This window comes from Saccopteryx leptura, chromosome 9, assembly GCF_036850995.1.
Source record: "Saccopteryx leptura isolate mSacLep1 chromosome 9, mSacLep1_pri_phased_curated, whole genome shotgun sequence".
Taxonomy (NCBI): domain Eukaryota; kingdom Metazoa; phylum Chordata; class Mammalia; order Chiroptera; family Emballonuridae; genus Saccopteryx; species Saccopteryx leptura.
Genome location: NC_089511.1, coordinates 46548952 through 46572996, shown reverse-complemented (window position 1 = coordinate 46572996; position 24045 = coordinate 46548952). Strand labels below are relative to the sequence as shown.

At 47.9% G+C, this 24045-nt stretch overlaps 1 protein-coding gene and 1 non-coding gene across 3 annotated transcripts; both read right to left on the bottom strand.

The window, feature by feature from the left end:
• Positions 1 to 5: 5 nt before the first annotated feature.
• ITPKC (inositol-trisphosphate 3-kinase C) lies at positions 6 to 23716 on the bottom strand. Of its 2 annotated transcripts, XM_066350022.1 has the most exons (8): positions 21701 to 23417; positions 17222 to 17321; positions 14325 to 14538; positions 13239 to 13443; positions 9183 to 9284; positions 7962 to 8033; positions 4596 to 4670; positions 3016 to 3154 (listed from the first exon to the last, which is right to left on the bottom strand). In XM_066350022.1, exons 1-7 carry the CDS (start codon positions 22853 to 22855, stop codon positions 4623 to 4625), a joined length of 1896 nt encoding a protein of 631 aa, XP_066206119.1. In that variant the 5' UTR covers positions 22856 to 23417; the 3' UTR covers positions 3016 to 3154; positions 4596 to 4622. The 2 variants fall into 2 exon arrangements, with proteins under 2 accessions (XP_066206118.1, XP_066206119.1); XM_066350021.1 differs by lacking the exon at positions 4596 to 4670 and having other exon boundaries at positions 6 to 3154; positions 21701 to 23716.
• LOC136381578 (U4 spliceosomal RNA) lies at positions 15955 to 16094 on the bottom strand. The gene has a single exon (XR_010747078.1). It is a non-coding gene; the product is annotated as a U4 spliceosomal RNA (small nuclear RNA).
• Positions 23717 to 24045: the final 329 nt, after the last annotated feature.

Sequence of the window (24045 nt, the reverse complement as noted above, 5' to 3'; positions counted from 1 at the left end):
TTTTCAATTTATTTTTGTCCTCCTTTTCATTGTAAAAAAAAGTTGCTCACCTTACTTTAATCCACGTACCATAGAGGCCTACTTTGGGGTGACTTGTTCTAAAACCCTACACCAGTTTGACTTATTTCCTCAGGGAAGGTTCCCTCAGCCCAGGCTAGGCCCCTCCCCAACCTGTGTTTTCTGAATTTTTTTTTTTTTTTTTTTTAAGGAAAATAGGTCTGAGAGCAGTTAAATGTGCCATCATCTTTACCTGTGTTAACTTAAGTCTTCAAATCCTATAAGGACATAGGTCCTCCCTGTTTTACAAATGGGGAGACAGGCTTGGAGCTATGCAGTCACTGGCCTGAGGTCTCATGGCTTGGCTAGTGGCAGGGTCAGATTTCAAACTTAGCAGTTAGTATCTACCCAGATATAACTAACTAGATACATAGATAATATACAGAGATTAGTTTAGTGAATACCAGTTGCCTCCCTTCTGAAAGGGGAGGGAACAAGTCTGTCTAGGTCACAGCTATGTCACCCCCGTGCAAAGGGACTTAAGAGATACTACAGTATAATGTGTTTTCTCTAAGGTTTTACAGGGGGAGGGGCAGGGCACCGAGCAAATAGTAGTTGCTTCACTCTAGCTTTTCATTGGTTGTAGGTGCTTTGACCAGGTGTTGGCAAACAAGTGAGTTAGGCTTGCTCACTTGTACTTTGCCTGATTGGTGCATGAGCACGGGGCCGCAACTCCTGTGTATAGTCTATGTAGGCTGCTGGTGCTTGCCCTCAGGGTGGCAGATTATAGATTGTGGATTGTCTGCCACCTATGGAGGGGCCATTTTTGCTCTTGTTTGCCAGAGAGGGTTTCCCCCCGCTGCCTGTTTGCTCATCCCTTACTGTCTTCCTAACCTGATGTGAACCTGTTTGGCCATGGCCCACCAGCCTTACACCGGGCAAGCCGGGGTTTTGATCTGGTGACCTCAGCATTCAGGTCAGCGCTCTATCCACTGTGCCACCACAGGCCAGGCTTCATTTTTCTTAGTATAGTATTTTTAACCAGAAATGTGGAGTCCTCCATCTCTTCCCTGACCCCTCCAGCTGCACCTCCACCTCCCAGCCCTGATAGTGGTTGGCACTCTTATCTGGTGCCCTGTCCTGGGAGAGCTTGGTACTGTCTTGGTGTAAGGCCGGTTGTCATGGCCATGCAGGTTCACGTTGGATTTGGGCAGATGGTAAAGGAACTGTGGAGCCAGAAAGTGGTGGGCCATTTTGTTTATTAAAGTCACGGTCCACAAGCAAGCTGGCAGGGAAAACTGCTTCTCTCACAGGGCTAATAAATAGCAGGCAGCTGGGGACCTCCTTTTCCAACAAACAATAGCCCCTCCTTATGGTGGCAGGCAACCAGCAATCTACAGTCTGCCTCCCTGAGGGCGAGCACCTGCAGCCTTAAGTAGACTATACAGACGTCATGCACCAATCAGGCAAGGTACAGGCGAGGAAGCCTAACACACTTGTTTGCTCAACACTTAGTCACTGTCACACTCCTTATCCTGCATAGCCAAGCATGAGAGAAGCAACTCTACCCCAAACTGGTCACTGTCCTGTTAGCCCACCCCAGACTAATGTGCAAGATTATGAGCTTTGAGCCTGTATACCCCAGATGCAAACAAAATTCTGTAAAGTTGGCTTTGAATGTTGTTTATTCAGGGGTTATCATGGGAGGGAAGTCAGGGAAGTGATGTTGCCTCCAGTTCCCCATTGCTACCCCATCTAACAACTACCTGTCTTATATAAATAAGTATAAAAGTCAACAGAAAAGGAGCATGCCTCCTGAGCTCTAGAAGACAACCTCAGCTTTGACTTAGAAAGAGGGAGATGCCTGTCGTCCCCTAGCCCAGCCCTGTGGGCCAGAAAGCCAGTTACAGGTACAGGAGGAAGGGAAAGAGGGGCACCACTCACATCAGGGTGCTAGGGTCTTTGGTCTGGACAGGTTGTGAGCCCAGGGTCAAGGCCAGCAGCCCCACCCACCCTGAACCTCTGGCTCAAGCCTGGCTGTTCTCATGGCAAGAGCCCAGAGTGGGACGGGGACACCCAAAGAAGGCAGCTCTGATTCCCATGCTGGCTTCTCTGACCCTGAAAACCCTTCTTGCCACCTCCATCAGCTAGGAGGAAAGGGACTTAAGAGGGTGAAGGGTGGAAGTCCCAAGGCTAAAGTGCTGGAGGAGAGGAATGAAGTTGTGCAGGTCATAGTGCTGGCACGGGGTGTGGCTGTGGTGTTGGTCCGCAGGGGGTCAGCAGCGTTCTCTCAGGAGCAGAAAGGATCCCAACAGGCCATTAGAGGGCAGGACAGGGCAAACAGAGCGCTCAGCAGTGTCAGCTCTCAGGCCAGTCCCCTGGTGTCACACCCTCCTCAGAGCCTAAGTCAGCATTTGAAGGCCCACAGATGAAGATAGGGGGCCAAACATTCCCAGGCTGCTCCACGTTTGTTCACAAATGAGGTCTGGTCCTTGGGGCACCACAGGAAGCTGGTCCCCAGCCAGAAGCCAGCTTGTAGCCTGAGGATGCTGACAAGGAGGATTCATATGGTGATAGGCATGTGTCAGGCTTAACCCTATAGCATCTGAATGGTGTTCTTTCAGGGTGTGTGGTTTAGTTGTGGTCTCCAGCAGTCCCTCAGGAACCTTCCTGGCTAGTCGGAAGACTCAGTCCGGTTCTGAATCTCAGTGGGACCCAGCCATATCATGTCTCCTCCAGTCCTTAAAACCCCTGTATCATGAAAAGGCTGGGCACTACCCGGTCTCCACACCCTTAAAATCTTCTACACAAGGTTTGGGTGGTGTACAACACAACCTCTCCTGTCCAGGAGGTCGGCGCCTTCATGGCTGAACTCAAGCCCCCCACACACCTAGGGGCTCCTCCAGCCAGCTGAGTACCATCCAATAAATAAACCTGGCAGCAGGCAAGTGGATCAGCTCTGGGCCAGCCCCTGAAGAAGGTGAATCATATTGTCCAGGCCCCAAAGGTAGCCATCCTCACGGTTACCCTCAGCCCAGGGAAGCCGGTGGCTGAGTGTCTGGTGGTCAGGCAGAGCCACTGTCTTGCCGAAGTCAATCATCCAAACTTTGGCCAGGCCGGTGTGGTCATGCACAAAAAGAAGAGAGCTGCCCACGACCTGCAGGGAGATAGGCAGAAAGTTGGAGCAAAGCAGTACTGGTCAAGGTCCCCTCCCCAAGGGGCATCTGAGCAGGGTAGTTGACAGCATGAACTCTAAGAGCCAGGATGCCTGTTCAAATTCTAGCTGTTACCTATTGGCTGTTAAGCCTTGGGCAGGTGACTTAACCTCTCTGGCTCTTGACATACAAAGTGGGAATAATGGTACCATTTACTGCAGAGGTTGCTATGCATATTATATGTATGAATTAATCCATACAAAGCACTTAAAACAGTTGCCAGTATATCAAATACATAACAGATGTCAACTGGTATCCTTTTTCAAGCTGAAATACAAACTCAAATGCCTGCTGGATGCTGAATGGGTCCGGAGAGCCTGGTGGGAACTAAGGAAGTGTATCACATCTTCCCCATGGAAAGGGGCAGCCACTACACAGCGCTGGGGGATTGCTGCTGCTGGCCGTGGGCCAGTGGCTTCCTTTCTCCAGGCCTAAGTTTCCTCATCTGTAGAATGGGGGTGATGATCACAGTTCTACCTCCTGGTATCAATGGCCACACACTCATCAAGTGACTGTGGGGCTTGGCATGCAGCCCTCAGATATGCTGGTCTTATTTTTCTAATTAGAAATAAAGGGGGTCCTCAGGTTATGACAGTCTCGACATATATTTCAAGTTTATGACACTCACTCCCATAAAAACTTGAAAAAATTGAGACATGAGTGTTTCAGCCTATGCCCTTAATGTGGTACTTACAGATTACATGGGTGAGCTAGTTTGGTTGCATGACAGAAGAAGACGCAGTAACATGCATGTTTGTGTTTTTATGTTCTAGATTATGATTTTACAACTGTGTTAGGATAGGTAAGTGTTACAGTAATATAATGTTATAGTGATTAAATATGTAGAAATATAGAAGACATATAGCTGGAGAAAATAGACGTCCCGGCAACAGAGCCACCAAAACTAAAGAATGAAATTAGAAAATATTTATGGGATTCATATCTAATGGGAGACTTGGATTGCCACTGGGAAGATATTCGTATATGAATGAACCCAGAACAACCAAAACAAAATCAGGATTAAAATTTTGTCATTTTTTTTGAATACAGAACCAAAATCCCCAGCTTTTAAATCGGACTTCACGTGATACTGGGACTCTGATGAGCCATTATCACCAACAACATTTGAGAAATGCGTATTTAAATTAATGAAAGAAGAGTGGCCACAATTTAGGGAACCATTTAATACCAATTTACATTTTGAATCAGAATTGCCATCAATATCAGAGGAAACTCCAAAAAGTGTAGATTCAGATCTAGGGGATTTACCCTTACCACCAAAACACCCATAAGGGCACAAAATAAAAAAAAGCAAATAAGTCCAACTTTAATTGCTCCACATTGGTGGAGGACCTATAGGTACTATCCAGACCCAATACATACCCCCTGGTGCCTCCTGCACAAAAATGATCAGAATTTGAATGCAGAAAAGGCTTGACCACAAATTCTGACCGGGGCCTGCAGAGAACAAATTACATTGTACCCTCAACAGCATCCAATCAATGGTAGATAGAACATCTACCAAGCGGAGGACCACTAGAACAAGGATTGTTATATACACAATACTACCTGAATTTAGCTAAAACAGCCATTTATAATCCACACAGACAGCCAAATTATAGAGATTTAGAAAATCCACCCCAGAGAATTTATCCAGATAATAAAAAATAGTTTTGTAATGATCCCAGCAAGCATATAGCTCACCGGGATCAAGGGGTGGAATGTTACAGTAATATGTTATAGTAATTAAATATTTATATAGGAATATAGAAAAATATAGAAGATATGTAGAAATAAATTAGGATATAATATTAAAAGCCTTTAAGGCAAGCCTGACCAGGTAGTGGCGCAGTGGATAGAGCGTTGGACTGGGACGCAAAGGATCCAGGTTTGAAACCCCAAGGTCACCAGCTTGAGCACAGGCTCATCTGGTTTAAACAAGGCCCACCAGCTTGAGTCCAAGGTCACCAGCTTGAGCAAGGGGTCACTCGTTCTGCTGCAACCCCTTGGTCAAGGCACATATGAGAAAGCAATCAATGAACAACTAAGGTGCCACAACAAAGAATTGATGCTTATCTCTCTCCCTGTCTGTCCCTCTCTCTGTCACACACACACACACACACACACACACACACACACAAAGCCATTAAGGCAAGTGATTAAGGATACACCCTCTGGGTGGGAAGTAATCTAGTGTGTACAGATATGATAGGCAGACTATGCTTTTGCACAGGGCCCAGTTAGTGTGTGTGTTAAATTATATATAGGTTAAAAGTGGCTTGATGTGACAACTCTGTAGATTAACATAAAAAGGGCTCCCTGCTAGGAACTCCCAAAAAAGTAGTTTGATGTGATAATCCCATAGATTAACACCTGTTAGAAGGCCTATGCCAGAAAAAGGGCCTCCCTGCTGTAGTAGTCACCCAGACTCCAACGTTGAATGTGGACTGTCTCCAAGCTGCTCTGACCAAGGACAGTGGAGAGGAGCACGCCGACGGGGCCCCATTAACCTGTACCCAGGCACACCATAGGATTTGTGAGTAATAAACTGCCTGTGTGATTCTTGTGTGTCAGTCGTATCTTTCCTCCGGTGACAATTGGTCTCAATACTAATAAGTAGAATCCTCATAGCCGCCTCAAGAGTAGTCTCGAAGAGGCTGCCAGCCCTGCTGATAAGCAGGAGTGTCCCACTGCATGGGGAAGTCGAATCAGAGATGCCTGATCGAAGTAAAGCTCGGGCTCTACTGGGACAACAAGTGACTTAGGCTAGGTTGTGTTTTAAATTACACCAAAATTCAGGTTACATCACTGTTGTAGGAATGGAACTGTGTCGTAACCTGAAGACCTCCTATAGTAGTTTCCAGCTGGCCTGTGGTGGTGTAGAGCTAGAGCCTTGAACTGGAACGTTGAGGTCACCAGTTTGAAACCCTTGGCTTGTCCAGTCAAGGCATATACGACAAGCAACAAGCAAGCAATGAACAAATTGAAGCAACTATGAGTTGATACTTCTTGCTCCCTGTCCTCTCTCTCCTCTCTCTCCTCTCTCTGTAGAATCAATAAATAAAGTCTTTAAAAAAGAAAGAAAGAAAGAAATAGTCGTCTCCTTGCCTTCAACTAACTGCATGCTTGTATATCCCTCCTTTTTCCTAACCAGGCTTCACACCGCACTGTCCCCAGGGAACCCAGGTGATGAGGCAGGCGAGTGGGTGCCTGTGAGAAGGGGCAGGTGCCATCCCACTCTATACGGCTTGTTGTCATTTGGCAAGCGGCACAGTGTTACCACATCTTCCAATGTGACAAGGGAAACTAGAAATCCCAATTTTGGTGTGAAGTCTCACATTTTAAATGTTGGCAATTCATCTTTTAAAATGTTAAGTCACCAAGCAAGTGAAACCATCACAAGAACATCTGAGATGGGCTCCCCAGGCCTCATCTTCACGACTTGTGATGTTTAATAAGAAACATGACAGTAACAGCTGGCACATACTGAAGGTGTACTATGGGCTGCACTTTTCCTACATTAATCCACTGAACCATCATGTCACCCAGGAGGCAGGCACTCCATTACCACGCCCTGCAGACAGCAGACATGCCTGCAGAGCTGGGGTCCAAACCCAGGCTGGCCGGACTCCCAGACCAGGGCTGTCCCAGAGGCCAGGGATAGCAGGAGAAGGAGGTGAGAGGACGTGGGGTGGAGGTAGCGGGGAGAGTTTGGACAGAGAAGGGGAGGAGAGGATCCACACAGTGTTGTCACTACTTCCCAGACCTTCTGAGACAGCCCCAGAGAGATGAATGTTTCCAAAGAGACAGGCTGCGGAAGGGAGGGAGGTGGAAGGAGAGAGCCACTGAACAAGGAATGCAGATAATAATTGTAAATAATTATAATTTTTAAGAGCTAGGAGTTAAACGCACTTCCAAGCTCGAAATGGCAGTTGACATTTGCACATCTCACACCTCAGCAGCCCGGTAAGGAAGGTACTACTGTTCTTCCTACCTTAGGAAGGAACCAGGGTCTGAGAGGTAACATAGCTGAGCCAGCTTTATCCCAGGCTTCTGGCTTAAGTTCATGCTCGTAACTGTTCCACCTCCCTAAAATCCCCTGTGCTGCCTACCCTAAAAAAGCAAACCCCAAAACATGGGATCTCTTTTTAATTGCTTTAGCCTTGACCTGTGGTGGCACAGTGGATGGAAGGCTGAGGTTGCCAGTTCAAATCCCTGGGCTAGCCCTGTCAAGGCACATACAGGAAGCAACTACTACGAGTTGATGCATCCCACTTCTCCCTGCTCTTTCCACTCTCTAAAAAAAAAAGTCAATAAAAAAAAAAGCCTGACCAGGTGGTGGTGCAGTACAGTGGCTTGAGTGCAGGCTCACCAGCTTGAGCACAGGGTTGCCGGCTTGAGTGTGGGGTCATAGACATGACCCCATGGTCACTGGCTTGAAGCCCAAGGTCACTAGCTCAAGCAAGGGATCACTGGCTCAGCTGGATCCCCCCAGTCAAGGCACATGTGAAAAAGCAGTCAATGAACAACTAAGGTACCACAACTATGAGTTGATGTTTCTCATCTCTCTCCTTTCCTGTCTGTCTGTCCCTGTCTGTCCCTCTTTCGCTCTCTCTCCAAAAATAAAAAAAAAATTGCTTTAGCCTTAATTCTGTTCGTGATTTCTCCTCAGTGCAATCTGGACCCCAACCCACCCTCACCTCACACACACACAGGGCCCTCTGCTCCCATGATGGCCAGGGCTCATACCTCATGGGTCTTGAAGAAGGGGGAGTTCTCCAGAGCTTCACGAAGTTCTTCTAGGCGTGCCACATACTTTCCCTGTTTGAGAGGGAGTTTCTTGGTTAGCATAGGGACTCTGTGGATTCTTACCCATCATGAGATCTGACCTCGTCCCAGACCTGGCCAGGATGAAATAAAGGAGTCGTGGAGAAAAGGGGAGAGGAGGTTGGATATGTTGGGTGGCATAGACAATGTAGGTTAGTAGATTATATGAATAACCATAACTCCTAGCAGCTCCTCCCATCAAGAGGTGGAGTCTACCCTACCTGTGGTGGTGCAGTGGACAGAGCATCGACCTGGAACGCTGAGGTCCCTGTTCGAAACCCTGAGGTCACTGGCTAGAGCATGGGCTTGCCAGCTTGAGCATAGGGTCACTGGCTTGTGCCCAAGGTTGCTGTCTTGAGCAAGGGGTCACTAGCTCAGCTTGCCCCTCCTGGTCAAGGCACACATGAGTAATGAACAACTAAAGTGAAGCAACTACAAGTTGATTCTTTCATTCTTCTTCTTTTCTTCTTCTTCTTCTTCTTCTTCTTCTTCTTCTTCTTCTTCTTCTTCTTCTTTTCTTCTTCTTTCTTCTTCTCCTCCTCCTTCTTCTTTTCTCCTTCTTCTTATTCTTCTTCTTCTTCTTTCTTCTTCTTTCTTCTTCTTCTCCTCCTCCTCCTTCTCTTCCTTTTCCTCCTCCTCCTCCTCCTCTCCTCTTCCTCCTCCTTCTCTTCCTCCTTTTCCTCCTCCTCTCCTCCTCCTCCTCCTCCTTCTCCTCCTCCTCCTTCTTCTTCTTCTCTCTCTCGCTCTCACTCACTCAAAAGAGAAGTGGAGTCTGTTTCCCTTTAATCTATGAGCTTGGTCATTACTTTCTCTGGCCAATAGAACATGGCAGAAATGATGGTGGCTTAGCCATCAAAAGGCCTTGCATTTTCATTTGTTCTCTGGAGACCTGCTTCCACCATGAGAAGAAGTCCAGGCTAGCCTCATGGATCATGAGACACTTGTGGCCAAGTCATGATCTGAGACCACCAGACATGTGAGCAGGGCCATCTTAGACCAGCCATCCCAGACCAACCCACCTGCTGGCCACAGATCACCAGCCAGTATCAGCTAACCTTGGCCCTTAGCAAAAGACCATTGATGGGACAACAATGATGGTGGTGGACCTAAACTGCTAAATTTGGGGCATGGTGTCTTACTCACCAGGATTCCATGATTACCATCTACAAAGTCCTCCAACACCTTTGTCACCTGCTCTAGCTCCTGTGTCTTCTTGAAGTTGGTGTTGCAGGTTCCATCAGCTTTCTGCAGGGCAAAGGTTGAAGATACAGTGTCACAACTTTCCTTTCTACACCCAACACCAACCAGCCTCTGGCACTTCCTAGGGCCACCTGTCTGCCTCCACATTCACTTGCTATTCAGCAGAAGTCAGCTCACCTGCCCAGCTCAGACCAACTCAGCTCCAAGTCACACTCCTGAGCAGCTAGTCCTTTCACGTATAACTTTGAACCCCCTGGTTGAGCCAGTCTAGCCAGGTAAATCTGGTAGGAGGGTAAATCTGGCTCTGGATGGTGACTCTGCTACTTCCAAGCTGGACAGCTTTAAGCAAATCACCTTACCTGTTTCAACCTCAATTCCCTCATCTGGAAAATAGAAATTGTGTTCGTATCCCCGTGCTAAAGCTGGTGTAAGGATTAGAGGAGACTGGGTATGTAGGACACATAGCACAGTGCCTGACATGTAGTAAGCAAGCACTTGATAAATGAGACTGTTATTTTTTATCTCTGAGAGAGCCACCTGCCATGAGAGAGTCGTATTGCCATGATGTGCCAGGTGGGCAATGCTAACATGGAGGTAACAGGACAAACACAGTCAGATAAGGGGGACAGATATTGAATAAGAGCATCACAAAAGGGAATAAGAATAATGAAGGAATATAGAGAGTTATAAGGAGGTAAAGAGAGAGCTCTGATCTAGCAGGAAGGGCCTCCTGGAGGAAGTGAAATTTAAAAGGAGACAGGAAAATAAATGCCAACCAGGGGAACAGTACAGGGAAGAACAGTCCTGTCAGAGGGAACACCATATGCAGAGGCTCTGTGGCAGGGGAGCAGGACCCTTTCAAGACAATGAAGTGCTTCACTATGACCTGAAGGTCAGCAAAGAGGAAAAGAGGGATGAGATAAGGCTAGACCCTGGAGGGCACACTAGGTCAGGAAACATCTCTTGAGGGTCCTAGGCAGCCATGGAAAGGTTTCAAACAAAAAAACAACACAGTTGGATACGCAACTTATGTTGGCAAGGCCGTGGGGAAACAGGCACTCTCATACATCACCGACAGAATGCACAGTGTTGTAACACCTATGTAAGCAGTTCGACCATATCTAGCAACATTCCCAATGCATTCCATCTCTGACCCAGTAGTACTGCTTCTGGGAATTTAAATTACAGCTAAACCTTCAAACCTGCAAAATGTCTTGCATACAACGTGATCCATTAAGGTGTTGTTTGTAATGCCAAAAAATGGAAACAGCCTGCCTGGCCTGTGGTGGCACAGTGGATAAAACACTAACCTGCAACGCTGAAGTCACCAGTTCAACATCCTGGGATTGCCCAGTCAAGGCACATACAACAAGCAATCAATGAACAACTGAAATGAAGCAACTATAAGTTAATCCTTCTTGCTACCCATCCCTCCTCTCTCTGTAAAATCAATAAGTAACATTTTTTTTTTTTTTAATGGATTCTTGGCCCTGGCCGGTTGGCTCAGCGGTAGAGCGTCGGCCTGGCGTGCGGGAGACCCGGGTTCGATTCCCGGCCAGGGCACATAGGAGAAGCGCCCATTTGCTTCTCCAACGCCCCCCCTCCTTCCTCTCTGTCTCTCTCTTCCCCTCCCGCAGCCAAGGCTCCATTGGAGCAAAGATGGCCCGGGCGCTGGGGATGGCTCCTTGGCCTCTGCCCCAGGCGCTAGAGTGGCTCTGGTCGCAGCAGAGCATCACCCCCTGGTGGGCAGAGCATCGCCCCCTGGTGGGCAGAGCATCGCCCCTGGTGGGCGTGCCGGGTGGATCCCGGTCGGGCGCATGCGGGAGTCTGTCTGACTGTCTCTCCCCGTTTCCAGCTTCAGAAAAATGCAAAAAAAAAAAAAACCAAATAAAAAAATGGATTCTCATCTCTCTACCTTCCTGTGTCTGTCCTCTCTCTCTCTCACTAAAAAAAAAAAAAAAGGACACAACAAAGGTGGCCATCTACAAGGGACTGCGGCACATCCACAAAGAGCTATTACAGTTAAAAAAGAAAGAGGAGACTCTTTCTATGAACGATATGAAAAACTCTCCAGGACTATGCAACCTTTTATGTAAGGAAAGGAGGAAGTTTTAGGATATGCAATTGCATTTGTTTGTATTTGCAAGAAAAAATATAAGCAACTGATAAAGTAGTTCCTCATGAGCAGGCAGGTGGTGGAAAGAATACGAAGGACAGCAGCGGGGGTGGGGACAGATGTCTCCTATCACCCTTTTATAATGTTATTTTAACTTTTAAACAGTTGAATACTTTTCTTTTTTTAGAGAGAGAGAGGGACATACAGGAAGAGAGATAAGAAGCATCAACTTGTTGCTGGTGGTGCTTTAGCTCTTCATTTATTACTTTCTCATATGTGCCTTGACTGGGGGGCAGGGGCTCCAGCTGAGCCAATGACCTCTTGCTCAAGCCAGCGGCCTTTGGGTTCAAGCCACTGACCATGGGGTCATGTCTGTGATCCCATGGTAAAGCCAGATGAGCCTGCACTCAAGCCAGCGACCTTGGGGTTTTGAACCTGGGTCATCAGTGTCCCAGGTTGACACTCTGAGAGAGAAAAAGAGGAGAAAGAAGTGGGAAGCATCAACTCACAGTAGTTGCTTCCCATATGTGCCTTGACTGGGCAAGCCCAGGGTTTCAAACCAGCGACTTCAGCATTCCAGGTCAACAGTTTATCCACTGTGCCACCACAGGTCAGGCTGAATATTTATTCAAACAATTAGATTTAATTTAGAGAGAGAGAAAGGAAGAAAGGAAAAAAGGAAGGTAGGAAGAAAGAAAGGAAGGGAGGGAGGGAGGGAGGGAGGACGGATGGACAAAAGAAGAGAAGAGAAGAGAAAGAAAAAGAAAGAAAGCCTGCCTGACCTGTGTGGTGGTGCAGTGGATAAAGTGTTGACCTGGAATGCTGAGGTCGCCAGTTCAAAACCCTGGGCTTGCCTGGTCAAGGCACATATGGGAGTTGATGCTTCCTGCTCCTCCCTCATTCTCTCTCTCTCCCCCTCTCTAAAATGAATAAATAATATATAAAAAAAAAAAAAAAAAAAAAGAAGTGAGCCTGACCTGTGGTGGTACAGTGGATAGAGCATCGACCCAGAACAATGAGGTCACCAGTTTGAAACACAGCACTTGCCCAGGCAAGGCACATATGAGAAGCAATGAATAAACAACTAAAGTGAAACAACTGGCCCTAGCCAGTAGGATTGGCGTATGGATATCCTGGGTTCAATTCCCAGTCAAGGCACACAAGAGAAGTGACCATCTGCTTCTCTCTCCCCCCCCACTCCCCCTTCTCTCCCTCCTCCTCTCTCGCAGTTAGTGGCTCAAAAGTTCGAGCATGGCCGGGGCACTGAGGGTGACTCGGCTGGTTCCAGTACGGCAGCCTCAGCCACTAAAAATAGCTCGGTTGATTTGAGCATCTGCCCAAGACTGGGATTGCTGGGTGGGTCCCAGTCAGGACGCACACAGGAGTCTGTCTCACGATCTCTCCTCCTCTCACTCAAAAATAAATAAATAAATAAATAAATAACTTGAAACAACTATGATCTTGCTCCCTCTCTCTCTAAAATCAATAAAGAAAATCATTAAAAAAGAAAAAAATGAAGGACTGAAAAGAGAAAATCTTTCTGCATAAGGGGGAGAAAGGATCCCTCCAGCTGCTGTGTTGGATAAGAGATCAGAGAAAGCTGGGGCAGAAGACAGGGCCAGGCTAGGAAGGGCCCCCAGGAGGGAAAAAGATGGACTCAAGAGATGCTCAGGCAGAGAGATAAATAAACCTTGGCTGCTGATGGATATGGAGGTGAGAGAAGTAGGACCTCTCCTAGCTTCACCTCTTCATCCTCTGCAGTCTTCTCTCTCTCCAGATCTTGCTTCTTTTCAGTTTTCCCTGACACCCATGTTCCCCAAGAAGCCCTGCCTAGATCTAGTGTCCAGCCCTCTAGCGACAGGCTCGTAGCTCCTGGACCTCACCTTGATGCCTTCAATCCGGAAGCCCAGGGTGGAGGTTGAGCTCATAGTCTCCCTCCACTGCATGTAGCGAGGCTTGGTGACAGCACCCTGAGCATGCTCCTCGGGGGTGGGGGCCCCAGGGTCCACAGCCACCATCTTCTCATACATGTCCTTCCGGGGCCGGGGCTGTTCTCGAGCCTTCACAAGCTCCTCCTCCAGGTAGGTTCTGGCACAGAGTATGTAACAATGTAGGCATTCCTTAAACACTGAGCTACTAACCATAGTGAAAAAAATGGACAAACTGGACTAAATTAAAAGTATTCTTATTATCAAAAGACAATATTAAGAAAAACAGGAGGTTGGAGAATGTGTGTGTGTAGGACACAGATTCTGGATACAAAGGACTAGTATCTAGAACATATGAAGAATTACAAATCAAAAAGAAAAAGACAGCCTGACCCGGCAGTGGTGCAGTGGATAGAGCATCACCCTGGGATGCAGAGGACCCAGGTTGAAATCTGAGGTCGCCAGCTTGATTGTGGGCTCACCAGCTTGAGCGCAGGGTTGCTGGCTTAAGCATGGAATCATAGATATGACCTCATGGTCACTGGCTTAAGCCCAAAAGTCGCTGGCTTGAGCAAGGGGTCACTTGGTCTGCTGGAGCCCCCCGGTCAAGGCACATATGAGAAAGCAATCAATGAACAACTAAGGTGCTGCAACAAAGAATTGATGCTTCTCATCTGTCTCCCTTCCTGTCTGTCCCTGTCTCTCTCGCAAAAAAAAAAAAAAGAAAAGAAAAAAAGACAGCCTACTATTGAAAAATAGGTAAAGTATTCAAACAGGCACTTTTCAAATGCCCAGTCAATGCTCAACTTACTTAGTCATCAGAGAAACAGAAATAAAACCATAATGAAACACTCACCAGAATGATTAAAATTAATAAAACAGGTAATACTAAGTGTTGATGAGACAATGGAACAACTGAAACTCTCATACAGTGCTGGTGGGAACGTATGTACAACCACTTTAAAGACTGACTTAGCACTATTTTCAAAAAAGCCCACCCCTGACCCTCCACCTCTGCCTCATGGTTCTCCCTGACCCCACCTGCTACCCATCTTGCAGTCCATGATGGAGGGGCCCTCAAAGTCCGCCAGGAGATCTTCCATCTGGTTGAAGGCCTGGCCATCCCTCTGCACCATGCCATAGTAGGTTGGCACAAAAGGCCTCAGAGGATCGCTCATCAGCTGCTCCAGACTGTGCTGCTCACACTGACAGAAACGTTTTAGAATCCGACCATCCTCTCCCGCCTGGAAGTTCCCTATAAGCAGGGCAGTCAATGAGAGGGTCAGAAACTGTATTAGCAAGAGAATCCCCCATCTCCTATATGCATCGGATCCTGCCCACTGTCTTTTCACCTGACCTTTCTGCAATACTTTCTCTCTCTCCCTGAAACTTTCAAAATCTTGGCCAGTGGTCATGGGGAAGGGCCTGTTTGTGCCCTTTGTTCCTCTTCAGGCTGGCCGGGTAGCTACGTTGGTTAGAGCATCATTCCAATATGACAAAGTTGTGGGTTCGAGTCCCAGCCAGGGCACATATAAGAATCAACCAATGAATGCATAAATAACGCAGATCTATGTCTCTCTCTCTTTGCCTTTATCTCTCTCTAACATCATTCATAAATAAAAAAAATTCTAAATAAAAATAAAATCCTCTTCATAGCAGATGGTGTCCTTTTTGATTTTGTAATTTTGGACTGTGAAGTCACAATCAGCTGTGGGAATTTTTGTAAGATCTGAGTCAAAAGCCTAACTCTCCAAAGCAGATATGCACTTGCTTCTGCCTGGAGTCCCAGAATACTAACTGGGCCTATTTAACTTAATTTACAAATATAGCATTTTCTGGACTATGCCGATAGTATATATTAGAATTACAATTCCTTTTTTCTTTTCTTTTTTTCATTTATTTTTATTGATATTAGAGAGAGGGGAGAGAGGAGGAGAGAGAAAGAGGGAGAAAGAGAGAGAGACATCAATTTGTTGTCCCACTTATTTATGCATTTCTTGGTTGATCTTGTATGTGTCCTGACCAGGGATCAAACCCACAACCTTGGTATATCGGTATGATGCTCGAACCAACCAAGCTAACTGGCCAGCACTTAGAATTACAATTCTTACTGAGGCAGACTGAATTTTCAGATTTATTTTCCAAAGATGATACAACAATGCTCCTGTCCAACATACTCTTCTAGAATTTTGCCATTTCCTAGCAAGAAGTGGAGTCTCATTCTTCTCCGTTTGAATCTGGGAAGGCTTATGGCAGAAGCAACAACAATGAGCTCATAGTCTAGGTCATAAAAGGAAATGCAGCTTCCACTTTGTTGGCAGAGACACTTTGTAGTCGTGAGGTACCATGTAAAAAATCTCGCTACTTGCGGCCACCATACTGTGAGGAAGCCCAAGCAGCTACATGGAGAAGCCACATATAGGCTTTCCAGCCAGCAGAACCAACTGAGACCCAGCCAACAGCCAGTATCAACTGCCAGGCATGTGAGTGAACTGCCTTCTGAAAGTTCCAGCCTGCAGCCTTCATGTAGTCCTAGCTGAGTTCCCAGATACCATGGAGCAGCAACAAGCCGTCCCTGCCCTGCCCTGTCTGCATTCCCAAATCCCAAAACCTGTGCGTATAATAAAACAGTAGTTTTATCTCACTAAGTTGTTTCTTCTTTTCAATTCAGTCTCCATAGAGACTGTCAAAAATGCCAATGCCAACTATATTTCAAGTCATCATGAAGGGGTATTGGGAAAAGTTTTCAATTAGCAATAATCATGCCTCAGATAAACCTCATTGGTTACGATACTGCCACTGGGCAAAGCTCACTAATTTTTTATTTATTTATTAATTTTAGAGAGAAGAAGGGAGAGGGAGAGAGATAGAAATATTGATCTGTCCCTGCATGTGCCCTGACCAGTGACAGAACAGGCAACCTTGGTATATCGGGACAACACTCTGACCAACCAGGCTCTCTGGCCAGGGCACTAAGTTGTTGTTTTTTAACTATCACTAAGTTTTGAGTTTTCTGGTTTTTGGGGTTTTTTTCAAACTCAGCAATAGTAACTAGTTCATATGTGGATGGTAGGCCTGTATTTACAGTTTCAGAGAGGCTTTGCCTTTTCTGACTCAGATCTAAGGATGAACAAAGAAGATGAGTTTCCTTCCTCTTTCTTTGCTGGAAGGCATGGTTTGTCTAGGCCAGCCCACTGCCCATTTTTGTAAATAAAGGCTTATTAGAACACAGAGACACTCACATGTCTATGTATATCTGTGGCTACTCTCATGCTGCTACCAGAGTTGAGTAGTTTACTTATTATCTAGCCCTTTACAAAAAATGATACATGTTAGGCTCTGCCACCATGTGCTGGAGATACTATGTCAGGCCCTGGGGAGAAACTATTACAGCTGTTGTCTACTGAGGGCCTACTAAGCTCTGGACATGGGGTGGGGACAGCGAATGATAATGTATGAGAAGGCTGTGTCTTGGTCTCAATATATATTTTAACGCTTCAGTTAACTCTGCAAAGGAAGAACAATTATCTCCATGTTACAAATGAGGAAACTGATGTTCAATGAAATAAAGTAACTTGCCCCAGGTCACCCACCAATAAAGAGCAGAATTTTTTTAAAAAATCAGAATTAGGATTTAAGCCCAGGCCCACTGTCCCCAGGGTTGAGGACGGACACACACACACACACACACACACACACACACACACACTCTGACACTGGGATAACAGAGAATAGCCCTTAACCCTGATGTATAAATGGCCCAGCCCAGGCCAAAACATTTCCAATAGCAATCCCATGAAATGGGGGCTGTCACAAAGCCCATTTTACAGATAGGGAAACTAAAGTACAGAGAGCAGCTCTGTAGCTCTCTATCCCCAGCCTAGGCATCTCTGCCCAACTCTGCCTGTCCCCTGCCCTCCACCGCCCCCTGCTCTCACCAGCGTGTCCGGACAGCTGGACCCAAGGGTAGTGTTTTCGGAAGGAGACCACGAAGGGCGAATACTTCAGAACTGTCTTCAGCTTCTTCCAGGGTTTGTTCTGTGTGGGGCAGAGCAGGGTGGGGTCAGGACTGAGGCTAAGAGGGAAGGGGATGCCCATATTGCCATGAGAGGGAATGAAGGTGGACCTGGGGCCTCTCCAAGGCCAAGGGTCTTCCTGGGATCACTGCTCCCAAGCTCGTTGGGGTAAGCCAAGCCCACTTACTCCAGCAATCACAAGATCCATCAAAGGTCTCCACGAAGGTAGGGAAGAGCCTCTGTTCATTCCTCCCTGTCATCAATTCCTTTGTATCTGTGTCTCTGTCCATCACCGAGTAAAGATAGGCCCGGTTTTGTTGTAACCTCCAAACCCCTCTCCCTCCCTCCCTTCCTCCCTCCCTCTCTCTCTCTCTCTCTCTCTCTCTCTCTCTCTCTCACACACACACACACACACACACACACACACACACACACACACACACACACACCAGAAGCCTCATCTCTGTTCCAAAACCAAGTCAGACCTTCTGGGGAAAATGACAGAGGCAGGATTTGATGGATGGAGGCCAAATCACAGAGAGAAAATGAGATAGATGACAACATGATGACAGAGACAGAGGGACATAGGCAAAGACAGAGACTGCAGCAGTTATGAGAACTGCTCACCAAATAGCTCCTGCTCCTCCCCCTCATAGATATGTCCCTGCCCTCTTGAACTTAGGGTTATTGACTCGCTGTGGCCAATGAAATATGAACAGAAGTATCACTTTAGGGTGGAAGCCTTAAAACCAGTGCGTGACTTTCATGTTCTTTTCCCTATTTTAGAAAGGGCAGAAAGAGAAAGAAAGGCTTCCTCAGCCCCTTCACCCACCACTGACCATGGTCAATGTGAAATATGAACAAAAATAATCCTTTGTTATTCTAAATCATTAAGTTTTGGAGGTTATTTGTTACTATAGCAAATCCTGACCTATTCCGAATAACAGATACAGAGTTATCAAAAGAGAAAAAAATTGAAGATAATACAAGCAGAGAACTAAAGAAAAACACCAATAGGAAACCTGAGAAGCAAAGAGAGAATAAGGATTTAGTTGTATGTGTTGACTCAACCACCAAGAGCTTCTAGAGACTACAATCAGATTCACGTGTGTACGCGCACGTGCACATACCACACACACACACACACACACACGAATACATTCTTTTCTCCAAGAACACAGCAGGCTCTTAGCAAGTATTGAGAGAATGGGTCATCTCTAGAAAAGGAAGCTATGTTGCTCATCCCCCATACCCCCCACAATCCCAAGGTCAAAGCCATGCTCTTTCCAAACTCCTCGGAACCCAGCTACCTAGGAGATCTCTAATTGAAGTGGGAAGGTCAAGCAGAGTCAGGGTGTTAGACTGCAGGATTCAGGAAGAGCTATTCTACTCTCCAGCTGCTGGGAGTGGAGAGGAGGTGATTAATAAAGGTTCCTGTTTACTAAGCACCTGGAACATTCCATGCATAATGACAAAGACTCTGTGTGCCATAACCTACTTAATCCTAAACACACAACCCCAGGAGAATTGTTGACTCTGTTACACAGGAAGAAACAGAGGCTTAGTCAGCTTAAGTCACTTGCCTAAATCACACCATTCCACCTCTGGTCTGACCCTCTGACCTGGGCTTACTTACTACACCCCTGCTAGAGACAAGCTCTAAGGGCAGGGACTGGGGTTGTCATGATTTTATGACTGTGTCCCAGCCAACGGCCTGGCATACAATAGGTGCTCCAAAAATACTGCATGGATTAAAGGAGATTGGTTAAAACCATCTTTTTTAAGTTATAAACAGATTCAGTATCTTCTCTCTTTTTTCTTAGATCTGATGGTTAATCTGGGCTTTCTCAGGTGGTTTCATGATAGTCTCAGCTCACATGCACCCTCCTCCAGGAAGCCCTCTCTGATACCCCAGGTCTGGCTGGTCACCTCCTCTGGACTCCCATAACACCCTGGGCTTCTTCCATCCCTGTCCTGACCACTCTGAGCTGTCACAGCCTAGTGATGGGTCTGTCTCCTCCACGGCCCTGGAAGCTCCAGGAGGGCACTATCTCGGTAACAGCTGTGTCCCCAGCAAAGTCAACACAGGGCCAGACACATAGTAGGGGCTACGTACTGTCCGTTATCTGATTAGGAGGACAGAATGGATGTGAGAAAGAAGGGAGGAAAAGAAAGTAATTGGAACTTTAAGGTCAGATGGGCTTCCAGAGTGAAGAGAGGAGGAAGCAAGGGTATTCTGTGCAGGGGGAGCAGCTTGAGCAATGAGTGGAGGCAGGATGGCGTCAGGGTGTTCAAGGTACAGCATGTACTTTGGTTTTGTTACAGCAGGGTGGTGGGGGGAGAAGGGAAGCTGAACATGGGAAGGAGCCTGGAGACAGGAAGCTCTGAACACAGAACTAAACTCCTGATCGCTATCAGGAAGGGCCTGGGAGCCATGAGAGGTGCCGGAGCAGGCAAAGTTCAAAAGTTGAACAAAGGTGGGCCATGGAGGAAGATTCCGGAAAAGTAAGAATAAAACTGGAGGCAGGGAGACCCAGGAGGAAAGTAAGTAGGGATGGAACCACACACCACAGCCATTAAAATAACTAGGTTTTAAACTCAGCCAGAACTGAGTTAGAATCCTCAGTTCTGGCTTGAACCAGACTTGGCCAACCCTAAGCAAGTGACTTCACTTCTCTATGCCTGTTTCCTCATCTGTAAAATGGAAATAATAATAATCTCATCTCACAGGGCTGTTAACAGAGATTCAAAGAGTTAACACAAACGAAGCCCTAAGAAAAGTGTCTGGTATTAAGTAAGGGTCTGAATCTCAGCTCTATGTCTTCCAAAGGTGTGTGACTTTAAACAAGTGTCTTGACCTCTCTGTGCCTCAGTTTCCTTGTCTATAAAATGAGATAATAGTATCTACCTCCTAGGGCTGCTCTGAGAATTACTAATGATTTTTTTTATTCATTTTAGAGAGGAGAGGGAGAGACAGAGAGAGAGAGAGAGAGAGAGAGAGAGAGAGAGAGGAGAGACAGAGAGAGAGAGAGAAGGGGGGAGGAGCTGGAAGCATCAACTCCCATATGTGCCTTGACCAGGCGAGCCCAGGGTTTCGAACTGGCGACCTCAGCATTTCCAGGTCGACGCTTTATCCACTGCGCCACCACAGGTCAGGCTGCTCTGAGAATTAAATAAGTCAATACGTGCAAGAAACAACACAGGCCTGGAAATGAGTGTGTTTTTTCACCCACTTCCAGCTTAGCTGTTCTGAGGTGCCAGGGAGGTGAGAGAGCAGGCAGAGGGAACGGCAATGGCAGACAGCCCATGGGTTAACTCCCTTGCTCTGGCATAGACAGGTTGAGGCAGGCCTGTCTCTCAGATCTGTGGGCACATGTGTGAGCACGTACCGAAGGGAGGAACGTGTGGTGAGGGGGGCTCAGGGTGGACTCCAGCAAGGGAATCTAGAACAATCGGAGGATCCAGTTGGTGGACCCACAGGCGGCTCTCACACCTGCCTCTTTGATGACTCCCTTCCGAACCTGTCCTGCCAACCCTCCTGATTCACCAAGGGAGAACCGCACCTGAGCTGGGGGGTGAGACTGGAGGATGTAAACAAGAGTCTGCAGGCGCCCCAGGGGAGCTGGGGGACAGTGGGGAGACTGGAGGGTCCATGGCTAGGTTGGGGGATTAGCATTTTGGGTTTACACAGCCCTTTTTGAATGATAAAAGCTTAGGGCTCACTCTCTACAAAAATGAATGAGCTAATGGTGGTGAAGGTTCAGGACCTCTTAAGATAGTCACAGGCCCTAAGAAATTTGGGGTATGAAGTACACCTTTTCTGTCCCCCTATACTAGCGATCTTCAGATTTTGGGTTCCCATATCCTGGTCCAGAAGATCCAACAGAAGTCACAGACCTTTGCTGGAAAATACCTGTGCATGCCCTGGCTGGATAGCCAGGTTGGATAAGCGCATCAACCTGACATGCAAATATTACTGGTTCGATCCCCCAGTCAGGGCACATACAGAAACAGATGAGTCTTTCTGTCTCTCTTTCTCTCTCTTTCTCTCTCTAAAATCAGTAAAATAAATTTTTAAAAATCTTTGTATACACACACAGATTTACACTATCATATGATTCCTGAGCACCATGGAGTCGGCCAGTGGCCATCAATTTGAGACTCCAGGACTGGAGGCAACCAGTGAGGGGGAAAGGGAGGCAGTGGGTGAAGAGGTAAGAGGCCCAGGAGGAGGATGCCTGCAGTGGGTTAGTAACCCTGCTGTCAGAGGGAGGAGGTAAGTGGACGGAAGAGGTGCCTGTAGATGAAATTGCTGGTAGGTGCTAGAGAACTTCTCAAAGCAAAAGCAGGAGAATAAGGGGTAGGGGTGTGTGGCTTAAGGGCGGGATGGGTCCCACTCACCCTAGACCTGTCCTCAGGGTCGCTGGCACCTCCACCCCCGGCCACAACGTCATCCTCAGACTCGTCGAAAGAGGAGGCCGACGAGAAGCCGCCACTGCCCCCCTCAACCCGGGAGGAAAGTCCTACTGGCTGAGCCTCAGGCTCAGGGGTTTCTGGAGTGATGATGAGGCGGGGTACAGGAGTCTGGGAGTTATACTCCAGGTGAGAATACAGGTGAGTCACCAACTCCCCAGGTTCTGGTTCCACTAATGGGCCATCTTGGTTGGACTCCGCCAAAAGGTAGTCCATCACAGACTCTTGTCCATTAGTATCTTGTGTCTGTGCACCATCAGTGCCAGGCTGTGTCCAAGAGCCATCAGTAGCTTGTGGTGTTGGGAAACCATTAGTGCCAACCGGTTGCCAGGCCGTTTCAGTATCCTGTTGGATCTGGTAGCCATCAGTGTGAGGCTCTGTCCAGAGCCCTTCAATATCCTGTTGTGTCCTGGAGCCATCAATGTATAGTTCTTTACAGGAGCCATCAACACTTGGCTCTGTTGAGGGACAGGTCCCCTCCAGCTGAGTCCTAAAGCTAGGCCTCTTCTGGTGGTTCCAGAGGTTCTCAGCCCAGGGCTGGGACCTCTCTGGCTGAGTCTGTGACCCACGTATTTCTAACTCTGTCCAGGGCCCATCAACGCCTGGCTGGGTCCAGAGTCTGACCCTCTCTGACTCAGACTGGAGTTCGGACCTACGTGGATCAGTACAAAATCCATCTGTTCCCGTCTCCGTCCACAGACCATCTGTCTCCAGCTCTGACCAGTGGAGTCTCCTTTCAGGATGTGTCCGGAGGCTGGACCTGTCAGGCTCCGTCTTTTGGCTGGGCTGCTCTATCTCCGCTCCGAGGCCAGCTGCTTCAGGCTCTGCCTGTCTGTCTGTCCGCGGTTCAGGCCCGAGGCCGGCCCTCTCCTGTTCTGAGTGGAGACAGGACTCCTTGGTCCGAGTCGGGGACCCGCCCCCCTCCGGCCGACCCGCCTGGCCCCCGGCGCCAGGACCGGGTCGCTGCTGCCCCGGCTGTCGCCGCCGCCCCCCTCGCTGTGCCTCCAGCCCCATGCGGGCCGCCCCCGGCAGCGCCCGGGCCTCGGCCTCGTTCAGACTTCCCCGGCACGGGCAGCGTCTCATGCCCGCTCCCTTGGTTCGGCCTTCGGCCCAACCCAGCCCCTCCTGGCCCTTTAAATCCCACGAGGGGTGTGGCTGGGGAGCCCCGACTCGCGGTTCCGGCCCGCGGATCTCCAGCCAGTCAGGCCACGCAGTGGTTAACCGATACTCCCCCTCCCGGAGAAAACCCCGAGGCCCCGCCCCACAGGACGTGGCGTCAAGGGGACGGGCCTTGCCTGTCCGCCCTCCTCCCTTCCCCCGAGGGGCTGGGTTCCCAACGCCGGTCCCGACGCCCGGCTCGTATCCGGTTTGGGTCTGAGCCCCCTGGGGTCCTATTTGCTGGCCAGTGGGGCCCCTCCCTAGTTCCCCACAACTAACCTAACTTCTCTACACCCTCGAGTGACCAATTTAGCGTCACTATGACTCTCGGAGACCAGTCCAGCCAGCGTGCCCTTTCTTCACACCCTAGGCATTGTGTTCCAAAGACTTGGGAATCCCAGGGATGTGAGTTCGAGAGTCACTTATGCCACTTCCTAGCTGTGTTACCTTGAGTGAGTGACTTATGCTTCCTACCCGGGCTCAGTTTTGTCACCTATAAAATGAAGATACATAATATTAGTTAATTCTTTTTGAAAAATGTGTGTTTGGCCTGACCTGTGGTGGTGCAGTGGATAAAGCGAGCGTGGACCTGGAATGCTGAGATCGCCAGTTCAAAATTCCGGGCTGCTTCCTGCTTCTACTTCTCTCTCTCTCTCTCTCTCTCTCTCTCTCTCTCTCTCTCTTTCTCTTTCTCGCTCTCTCTTTCCCTTCCCCTCTCTAAAACGAATAAATAAAATCTTTTTATGTATTCATTGCCACAAAAGCCAAGCACTCTATCAAAAGGGAAATTGTGAGGCCCAGAGCAGTGAAAGTATTTGTCAAAGGGAGGGTAGTGAAAGGTTGAAGCTGGGTGGCCAGTGTGCACTGGGGAAGGGGAAAGCCTATTGTCAGTCTCCTTTGACAACTGGCAGGTTGGTATAAACCCCAAACCAGGTCAGACCTGCAGAGAACCCCAGTGGACTGCCTATCCCATATGAGATAGCTGACAGGCTAAACGCCTTCCTGAAAACACAAGGCTAGTATGTTCCAAAGGAAAATTTATTTAAAACTCTTGGGTGCAAGCATACCAAGACAAACCGAAGCCATGTTGGCAATGGGGAGGGTTGGAGTAGGGT

Bases quoted from the DNA above. Each gene is read 5' to 3' on its own strand.
- ITPKC (XM_066350021.1), bottom strand. From the start codon at position 22,855: ATGAGACGCTGCCCGTGCCGGGGAAGTCTGAACGAGGCCGAGGCCCGG. The intron at 17,322-21,700 runs GTGAGTGGGACC...TGCCCCACACAG, and splicing joins ACCCTGAGGACAGGTCTAGG to AACAAACCCTGGAAGAAGCT. The intron at 9,285-13,238 runs GTGAGGTCCAGG...TTTGCCCTGCAG, and splicing joins TCCGGATTGAAGGCATCAAG to AAAGCTGATGGAACCTGCAA.